Source organism: Lepisosteus oculatus, chromosome 1 (assembly GCF_040954835.1).
Source record: "Lepisosteus oculatus isolate fLepOcu1 chromosome 1, fLepOcu1.hap2, whole genome shotgun sequence".
NCBI classification, from domain to species: Eukaryota; Metazoa; Chordata; class Actinopteri; order Semionotiformes; family Lepisosteidae; genus Lepisosteus; species Lepisosteus oculatus.
The window spans coordinates 20545176-20555967 of NC_090696.1; the positions used below are offsets into that span (position 1 = coordinate 20545176).

The window sequence follows — 10792 nt, forward strand, 5'->3', positions numbered from 1 at the left end:
GACGGTTAATGTGGACCAGGGCAATACCTTGAGTTTACAGCTTATCCAAGGTCATTCATTATTAATACTATTAGTAATATCTTCGGTAAAGACTTTGATGCATAAGATATTTCTGCATAATTAAAATATTTATGATAAAGGTTGTACGTTGTGTACTTTTGTCCAACCGAGCAATCTTGCTTTCATAAAATATACCAACTTTTTAATGTATAATGATTAACATGCTGTAATACACAATTTAAATTTAAAAGTCTAAAGAGTATACAACTTAAATTCTTAATTGAATAAAGATAGTCCCTCAGCAGTAATCGGGATTCGAAACCAGATGTTTTCTGGCGACAGCTCAAATGCTGTACATGAAAGGTAAAGCTTTATTAGCTCCACCTGGTGGTAATTTCAGATACTATTATCTTACTGCAGTATTATATGGAATGATGCGATATGACATGCTATAATGCGACAAGCCCACCGCGTTTTACTGCGGCGTACCCCACTCGTTTTGAATGGCTGCATCCGTACCTGAGCCTCTCTGGGCATCGGATTTTGACATGTTCCATTAAACTAAAGGTATGAATAGGAAACAATCGAGAACATTGGTCTTAGCTCTCGCAATTAAATTATATTCTATGCTTGTTGACAACTTTTGATCCGACCGACTCAGTTTCGGCATAAAATTATAGCGCTATTCACGGTTTTTAAAACCTCTTGGCAATGTATCTTCTTTAATATTCTGTCTTTTTTAGGCAAATATTTATTGAGGTGAAAAGTGCTGTCAAATGGTAGATACATCGGCATGCTTTTAATGCCTGGTTAGGGTTAGGGTTACAAGAACCATAGAATTGTGCCCACAGTTACACTTCTAGCTGCACTTTAAATGACAAAATGAAGAGAGTTCACCCATTAGAACAGGTATTCTTCACACTTTTCATCTGGCTCACTTTTGGGATAAAAGCAATGAATGGGGCAATAGACAGAAAGGTGGCCAAAACTGTCCGAGAACTAAAAGCGCAGATAGGAGCAAATGTCACTCATCATAAAGTTGTCAACAAGCATTATGGATTATTATTTAATTGCAAGAGCTAAGACCAATGTTCTCGATTGTTTCCTACCTTTAGGTTTGTGGAACATGTCAAAATCCGATGCCCAGAGAGGCTCAGGTATAGATTGCGGACATCCTCTGTTGGAACCTCAGGTGGGGTTAGGGTTAGCATTCACACACTACTGAGACAATTTTTAAGCTCAGTGCTGTTATTTTTGGCCCAAGCCAGGTTTAGAATGGATGGTTTTGTAGGGTTATCTGAAAATTTTGTTTCAGAAACTCTTTGGGGCCTGGATGGCTCCGTGCACAGCGTGAATTTTATGCTGAAACTGAGTCGGTGGGATCAAAAGTTGTCAACAAGCATTATAGAATATCATTTAATTGCAAGAGCTAAGACCACTGTTCTCGATTGTTTCCTACTCATACCTTTAAGTATGGGGAACATGTCAAAATCCAATCCCGTGAGAGGCTCAAAAATAGATCACAGAAATTCTCTCGTCACCCCAGGTAGGGTTAGGCTTAGCATTCACACACTACTGAGACACTTTTTAAGCTCAGCGCTGGATTTTAAGGCCCAAGTCCTCCCCACTGATAGCTGGTGTGTGGTGAGCGTTCTGGCGCACTATGGCTGCTGTCACTTCATCCAGGTGGGGCTGCACACTGGTGGTGGTGGAGGAGAGTCCCCATTACCTGTAAAGCGCTTTGAGTGGAGTGTCCAGAAATGCGCTATATAAGTGTAAGCAATTATTATTATTATTATAAGTCAGATTTAGAATGGGTGGTTTTGTAGTCCTATCTGAATTTTTTTTTTTCTGAAACTCTCTGGGTCCTGGATGGCGCGGTGCACAGCGCTGTAGTTGTACCCAAAACTGAGTCAGTGGGATCAAAAGTTGTCACCAAGCATTATTGAATCTCATTTAATTGCTAGAGCTTTGATCAACGGTCTTGATTGTTTCCCACTCAAACCTTTAGGTTTAAACAAAGGTATGACATCCTGATCTGTAGGAAGGTATAGAGGACTGTGATAAAACTACAGGAAAGGGATCTTACCATTATTGATTAGATAATCAACTTAAACCAGTGAAGTGCTCAACTGATAAAGAGAGGGCAAAAAACCAAAGTGATGAGGATGACGGGTTAAATAACGTGTTTTGATTCTAGTTTTGTGCAGCTTTTATTAATGCGAAAGTGTCACACATCATAGCCCCTGTCTTAAAGAAATGAGAGAGACAAAAAATGTGAAATGAAATTCCTTGGCATCTGTAGTACTTATCTACTATTTATCCATTTTGTCTGCTTAATCTCATGAGACAATTAAAAAGAACTAGACCATCAACAGGTGTTCCCATTTTTTTCTTATAGACAAAAGACAGCAGTTTCTGATTTAAGTACAGTTTCATATTAAAAGCACCAGCAGGCTGGTTTAACAGGAGTTCATGTAAAAAGTGGCTTCAGCTGTGTTATTTCTATGAGCAGCCACACACGTACACACGTACACACGTTTTAAAACACACACAAGCTTGTCTTATGTACATAGCCTGGCATACCCAAATACACAAAAAAATGCCAAGGAAGCCTGCTAGACTAGTTGAAAGTTTCTAAAATAGGTCGTGCCGTTTTCCAAGAAATAAAAAACAGCATAAAGTCAGCTACACGTTCCATAATTTATAATCACATGAGATGCCAGTTGATTTTCCGGCATGCAAGAGCTAAGCCAGTAGGCCTGGGTTTCCCATCGCTGCCTTCTGGTCTCCATTCCAACAGATCTTAACTGCTTAATTTTTCATCCACCCATCCATTTTCTTCTGCTTTATCCAATTCAGGGTCACAGGGGAGCCTATCCCAGCAAGCACCGGGCCCGAAGCAGGGTACACCCTGGTCAGGGCAGCAGTCCATCACAGGGCACACAGACACACCTTGGCCTGTGGGAGGAATCCAGAGCAGCCAGAGGAAACCCACATGGACCTGAGGAGACCTTGCAGGCGCCACACAGACAGCACCCCCCAGGACCTGAACCCAGGGCCCAGCACTGCGAGGCAGCAATGCTGACCACTGTACCACCACCCCACCCCATACTGCTTACATTTGCTCAGTTTCACTTTTCAGGTCTTTAAAAATGGGCATTTTCTTCTTCTCTTCTATCTGCAGCCCAAAATAGCCCAACTCTTGCCGAGCTGAAAACGTTGAAAACAAGCCCAGCCCCTGTGGGGCAAACTGCCGTATTAGGGCAGTAAGATTTCAGAAAGTGGAACGAAATACAGAAGACACAGGAATCCCTTCAGACCAGGACTGGGATATCCTGGCTTCCCTACAGATGTCTCATCCTGTTCTCCAGGCACAAGGACCTGCTGGAGAGCCAGGAAGGTTTTCTATAGTTCAGTGGGGCTGGGCCATGCCTGACAGGGACAGGGATCACATAAGTTATGTTTTTTTTCTAAATTTAAGATAACGTGCAGAAGCAATACAAAATGCTTAGATATCACGTGCAGAATTGAGATGGATACATGGTGTGTTAAAATTGGACAATGCACTAGAAAGTGCTACTCTGGCAGACTCGCAGAACTGAATTTCTTTCATCTCAAACAGAGAAGACTGATACAAGTATTCAAAATCTTCATAAGGACAGCAACCCATTGGAGTTCTTCAGAATCCATGATGAAACCGGAACCCGGAACCACAGGGGGTCACAAGTGAAATATGTGTGCAAGCACGTCTGTGCAGGTACTTCTTTACACAAAGAGGTTGTGGGAGTATGGACCATGCCATCACAGCTATGGTGTTGAAGCCAATTCCCTGAATTCTTTTAAGAAACGCCTGCAAGAGATGCTCAGATCAATTCGCTAAATGGCTCCTCTCACTGTTTGCCTCTCCCTGTAAACCTCCTTACAGCTCCCTACACTATGAACCAGGAAGGGCTATCCCAGGGTGCTCTGGCTTTCATTAGAACACAGGAACACAAGAAAAGGTGACAAACACCAGTGGGCCAACTGGACTTTTTTGGTCTCTCGTAGCCGACTGATCCGAGAATCTCGTCCAGCCATTTCCTGTAAGGATTGTGGGGAATCGGCTCCAACATCGTGACACGGCAGAGACCTTTCTCCAACCCAGGGCTTAACTGAGCAGCAGAACCAACAGTTCAAGTAGTAAAATAAGCTGTCCTGTCCGGCCATTATCAGTTCTGTAAGAACCTGATCTCCAGGGGAAACAAAGACACATCGAGAAAAAGGAATCAAAGCCAGTTTCTCAGAGGGACTATGCTCTAAGCTTTGGGTCCCCAGCTCTTTTTCAGCATCCCAGCTCTAAGCACTGAAAAGAGTCTACAGGAACTGCATTTACAAATTAAAGTGTTTCACATCAGATATAACGCTCATCATCACTCACTCCAATGCTAACAACGCAGTTCAACTTTCGTGCAATAAAACTGCTTTCGATTTAAATGATCTCCTCGACGACGTGCACTGAGGCTGCTGTCCGATGACTCAGCTCCCGAGTCTTCATGTTAAGACCTGGCAGACGCGGAATTTGCATTTGTTTGTGTTTGCTTGTGTAGCCCGCAGCCCCCGCTGCCCGCCCCGGTCCGGCGTTGCCCGCAGTCCCGCGAGCAGCCCCCAGGCTCCTGCCTCCCGCTGGGCACGCCCGGGTGCGGCGCCTGCCCCTCTCAGTCTCTCAGCAGCAGGTACTGCTGCACGGACTCGGGCAGGGGCAGCTCCTTGACGGCGGCGGGCAGGTACCTCTCGCCCAGGCTGAGCCGCACGGCGCAGCGGGCCAGGGTGCACAGGCTGGGCGGCTCGGCGCACAGGGCGGCCAGCCGGGCGCAGAGCTGCGGGTCGCGGGCGACCTCCCGGGGGAAGGCCCCCTCCCGGCGCGGCTCGAAGCGCCCCGCCGCCCGCCGCAGCAGCTCCAGGCACGCCTCCTCCTGCTCCGTGCCCAGGCCGCGCGCCAGCAGGGCCAGCAGCCGCGAGATGGGCGTCTGGCCCTTCAGGTTGGTGACGTCGACGCGGGCGCCGTGGTCCAGCAGGGCCCGCACGCTCTCCAGGTTGCCCTTCATGGCGGCCCAGCTCAGGGGCGTGTCCTCGTTGTAGTCGCGCGCGTTGGCGCGGGCCCCGCTCTCCAGCAGCGCGCGCACGCAGTCCGCGTTGTCCTTGAAGGCCGCCCAGTGCAGGGGCGTGTCCTTGTTACCGTCCAGAGCGTCCGGGTCGGCGCCGTACTCCAGCAGCACCTCCACGCAGCCGTCGTCCTTCTCCGCGGCGTAGTGCAGCGCCGTGCGGTTGTACCCGTCCAGGGCGTTCACCTGCGCCAACGGAGCCAGGGGGAGATGGATGAAGAAAGAGGGACAGAAGGTGGAGGACAGGAATAAACAACAGTGGGGACCTGGGGATTTACAGCAAAGAGGAGGTAGTGCAGGCAGACTGAGAACCGTACAATGGGGCTCACTGGGCTACACAGTGGGGCTACACTGGGTACAGGGGTCTAAGTGCAGTACACTGGGCTACACGATGTACAGGGGCCTGAGTGGGGTACAGTAGGCTACACTATGTACAGGGGCCTGAGTGGGGTACAGTGGCACACAGAGTGGTACCTCGGCTCCTTTCTCCAGCAGCAGCTCCACGCAGTCGGCATCAGCCACCATACAGGCACAGTGCAGTGGCTTCAGGGTCCCATGCATCCCGTTAATATCAGCTCCCTGTGAGAGAGGAGCAGGAGAGTGTCCCGTTAATATCAGCTCCCTGTGAGAGAGGAGCAGGAGAGTGTCCCGTTAATATCAGCTCCCTGTGAGAGAGGAGCAGGAGCAGGAGAGTGTCCCGTTAATATCAGCTCCCTGTGAGAGAGGAGCAGGAGAGCGTCCCGTTAATATCAGCTCCCTGGGAGAGAGGAGCAGGAGCAGGAGAGCATCCCGTTAATATCAGCTCTCTGGGAGAGAGGACCAGGAGCAGGAGAGCATCCCGTTAATATCAGCTCTCTGGGAGAGAGGAGCAGGACAGCGTCCCGTTAATATCAGCTCCCTGGGAGAGAGGAGCAGGAGAGCGTCCCGTTAATATCAGCTCCCTGGGAGAGAGGAGCAGGAGCAGGAGAGCGTCCCGTTAATATCAGCTCTCTGGGAGAGAGGAGCAGGAGAGCGTCCCGTTAATATCAGCTCCCTGGGAGAGAGGAGCAGGAGAGCGTCCCGTTAATATCAGCTCCCTGGGAGAGAGGAGCAGGAGAGTGTTTAAACATGCTCACCTAATTAGCATCACTAGTTAATTACATGATCGCTTTACAAAACAATAATCACCGTGATGAAAATAACAGCAACCATGACATTGACTGGAACCTACAGTACAACCACAATCTCTGGTATTAACACAGTGTGAGCCCAACAGGCATTTTTACACAACTCAGTCTTTAACACAGGGGTCTCAGCCTCAGCTCCTGGAGCTGATCTCATTCATTACAGAACTATACAGCAGTAATAGCTCTACCAACTCACCTGGCTCTCAGAGGTGCTCTTACCATAATGCAGTGGGAGCTCTGAGTAATCAGCTGTAAGAAATACCCTAGACGTGTCTAAGACAATAATTTGGTTAATGGTTTAATTGACAGGCCAAGTGAGAGTGAACGGCCAAGGGCTTGGCGATGTGTTCCGGGGTCCCCTGCCGAAGCCGGAGTGGGGGCGGAGATCCTGCTTACCCTGCGGATGAGGTCCTCCACGTTGTCATGCGGGAAGGACCGGATGGCGGCGATGGTGCGGATCAGCCTCTCCGACAGCGAGTACTTGCTCTGGACGCTCTGCATGATGTACCACATGGTAGAGCTCATGAGGGCCGAGGGACCATGGCCCCCAGTTGAGGGGGGGAGGCAGGCAGGGCACAGGGCTGGATCCGAGGACGATCCCCACCAGGTATCCCTGGCCCACGGCACCCAAAACCTCCAGGCTCTCCCAGGATCAAACAGAATGGGTTCTAATAGAGGGCGGCAGGTTTGAGCAAACATCATCATCAGCTCTTCAGTATGTCGCAGGTCACATTTTATCTACTGCATTTCATATGTTTACTTACTTTTGAGTAGAACAAAAATGGAAATATTCAGATAATCATCAGAAATAACACTGCATGAAAGACATCAACCCATACGTAGTCATCACACACCACTCCTACAGGAGTCCACACACATTACCTGAATCTGTAAGCTCACTTCCTCACAAGCAACCTCAGCCCCTGTAACTGCACAACACTCCTTCATTCCTGAACACAACCACTCACTGCACTAAGGCTGCTTCTGGAAGAGGTGTTAGTGGGACCAGCAGAGGGTGCTCACCCTGCAGTCTGTGTGGGTCCTAATGCCCCAGTATAGTGACGGGGACACTATACTGTAAAATAAAAGACACCGTCCTTCAGATGAGACGTAAAACCGAGGTCCTGACTCTCTGTGGGTCATTAAAAAACTTTTCTCAAAAAGAGTAGGGGTGTAACCCCCGGCGTCCTGGCCGAATCTCCCATTGGCCCTTACCAATCATGGCCTCCTAATAATCCCCATCTATAAATTGGCTTCATCAATCTGTTCTCCTCCCCATTGATAGCTGGTGTGTGGTGAGCGTTCTGACGCACTATGGCTGCCAGAACATAGTGCCAGAACACCACCATGCAGCAGGTGGATGCTGCATGGTGGTGGTGGTGGAGGGGAGTCCCCATTAACTGTAAAGCGCTTTGAGTGGTATCCATAAAAGCACTATATAAGTATAAGCAATTATTATTAATTATAAGCCAATACTCCTTTACTGTGAACTCATTTATTGAATAATCTGACTGAATGGGGAATAAATGAATGACTCAATTTGTTATGTCTGCATTGAGGGGCTCAAATGGCAGCTTAAGGGCATGGATTGGTATTCTTCACACAGAACACGGAGCGATCAGAGGAGATACCAACAGCTGGACACATACTCTTACTGTAAGGCATTGGAAAGCTGTGTTCAAGTAGCTGCCCCACTAACCCAGAACACAGAAAGTGCACAGAAAGATTGTTATATCAAGAGGTTATTCCAAAGGGTTCTGCACCACAGAACTGGAAAACATGGACCGAACCTGACCACTGGCACCAAAAACCCAAGAAAGGAAATTCTCTACTGTACTTTATTACAAATAAAGTCAACGTGTGCACAATTTCTTCCTAGTATTTCAAATCAAACTGTTCTTGTAATACCATGCAACCAAACTACACATACTGTTCTGCTGAGAGAGCAAGGTGAACTGCGAGCAAAGGGGAAAAAAAAACTCAAAAGAATTGAACTTCTAAAAGTGGAAGCTTTCAACAGTGGGTTTGGATATGGAAGCAGCACTACACCAGAGAACTAAAACACAAGATTGAACTTCAGCAGCTGTATCCTGCAGAAAAACCAGCACACTGAAAGTACTGCACTGTGTCCCCTGTGACAACTTCAAGTGCTCTGCTTCCCAGTACTTGTTGCATTTTGAAGCTTTATTCTTTCTCCACAGTGTTATGCATTGCAGCTTTTGTGTGTTCTGGGCAAAGGAACACTTCCCATTCATCCATCCATCGTCAATAACTGCTTCAATCCTCAGTTTCGTTGAGCCCCAGGAGCACAGAGGCAGGGGTACAGAACTCGCTATCTACTAAAGCACTCGTTGTTTCCACAGCATCACGCTGAAGCCCTGTTATCAAGGCAACAGTACAACATGGACACAAAAAGTGCTATTATTCTAAAATGTTTGGGTCTGTATGTGCAGAAATACCCAGAAATAAAAGGTGGCATGCTGTACTTTTGCCCCATCGTCATCTTTTCATCTCAAATCCAAAATGCTTGAACAAAAACACAGCAAAAATAACAATTTGACCCCACTGCCTCAATCCTTATACGGGGCACTGCATTGCAGTTCTAGGGTTGTTGCTGTGTCAATAATAATAATCATCATCTTAATAAAAGCTGAGTTAAAAGCCGGCAAACCGTTGTGTGTTGAAACTGCTGTGGGTCTACTACACCGGTGGAGTGCAGTGCCCGAAGGCCCGGGAACACTTAGCTCTTGACCGTGAACGCCGTTAGGAAAGCCCGGGGATTAGCCTTAGAAGCCACGAGCGGCCTTGCGCTCCACTCAACAACTCATAAACACAAATATTTCCCCCCAAACCAAGCGAGACTTCCTCAAACCCCGGACCTGTAACAGACATTTAGGCGTGCTAAAACGAGTGTTGGGCTCGGATACATTACTGTCAAACAAACCGAAATTATTTCCTTATTTGTCAGCCACCAACAACCCTCCCAGCCCCGCCGCAAAAAAAAAAAAACGATATTACCCCCAGGAGCAGCGGGGTAATTGCATCCGAGGGGGAAAATACCACTCTGGTTCACGGCGAAACCGTTTTAGCTACAAACGTCAAGTTCAAACCGCAGCCTGTTGCTGAGTTTGTCAACAAAAGAAGTCAATATCGCGCTAAACTCGCCGGCATTTTTATTTTCGCTTTCGCAAAACATCATTTCTCGAGAGTCTCCCATCTTTGATTCCTGACAGCCTAACCACCGCGTATATTTTGTCTCCTCCTCAGATCGATGCATTAAAAATGCATCTCATATTTTAATGGGGGCCGTGCGTATATATGCACATATGTGGTGAATGGGTTTGGTAACCTACCTCCGGATCCCAAGAAAACGATACCGGCGAATAGTTCCTCGATACGAGGAAGCGTCACAGCCTGTAAGATCACGGTCTGTCACTGCAACACCTCCCGGGAGCACAGCAGCAAGTCCTGCTCCGAAGAAATAACCCAGCTGAGGCGAAAACTGGGTATTCCGAGACCGCTTGAGGAAAGGAGACAGGAAGCGGAGATTAAAGAGAAGCGAACAAGTGAACCTGTGAGGGAGGAAGGGGGCGGATTATTATTTTTTTTAAAAAAGGTTGTTAAATGGTTGTTTTACAATTCGCCATGGTGCTTATCGACAGAGAGGGAGATCAAAAGACGACTGTGTCCGGGTGCAGAGAAAGGAAATACGTGTTTAGATGTTCTTCTTACCTTCGCGCAAGGGACAAGACGTGAGACGAGTTGGAAGACTTTCAGCGAAAACGAAAACAGCGGGTGAAGAATGCAATCCCCCTTTCGGTGGTTTTGGATCGAGGTGATCAAATCAAATTAGATGGCTTACAGGTAAAGAATTGGTGTAGGAGTTCCGGGGCTGCCCTCCTTCTCCTTGCAGGACGGTGTACTGCAACGCCCGCCGGAGCGGTGGGTGTGCGGCTCTGTGCCCCGCTCCGGGCGCATACCGGAGAGCCGTCCTTACCCAAATATAGTCCTGTTCCTTGGCGCTCCTGCGCCGCAGCGCGGCCGGGACACACAGAGGGGCTGGAGGGGCCGGGGCTAGACCTCGCCTGGGTGACGGTTGTTTCTGTCAGTCCAGAAACATGACACCGTCACGGAGGAACCCGAAGGCGCCGGATTTGAAAACGGGAAGAATTCCCGTCTTTTCATACTGTATTAAGGATGGGGGACGACGGCGACGACAAAACTTTCACGATGGCAGCGATAAAGAATGTCCTTCCGGTTTGTTTTTCCCCTTAAAATGTCAACCATATAAACAGTTCGAAAGCAATACATGTGTAATATATATATACACCAGGTGTACAATTTGTATACACCAGGTACAGTCTCTACAGTATATATAATGCCAGGTGTAAATTGTGAACGGTATATACGCACCAGATGTAGTGTACAATATACATACACCAGGTATACAGTATATATACACCAGTTGTACACTATACATAA

The 10792-nt window shown here is 47.8% G+C and overlaps 1 protein-coding gene across 1 annotated transcript; it reads right to left on the reverse strand.

Moving 5' to 3' along the window:
* Positions 1–2188: 2188 nt before the first annotated feature.
* Positions 2189–10450, reverse strand: asb8 (ankyrin repeat and SOCS box containing 8). Its single transcript, XM_069187170.1, has 5 exons — positions 10043–10450; positions 9664–9830; positions 6707–6978; positions 5619–5723; positions 2189–5330 (listed from the first exon to the last, which is right to left on the reverse strand). Exons 3-5 carry the CDS (start codon positions 6833–6835, stop codon positions 4698–4700), a joined length of 867 nt encoding a protein of 288 aa, XP_069043271.1. The 5' UTR covers positions 6836–6978; positions 9664–9830; positions 10043–10450; the 3' UTR covers positions 2189–4697.
* Between the last annotated feature and the right edge of the window lie 342 nt (positions 10451–10792).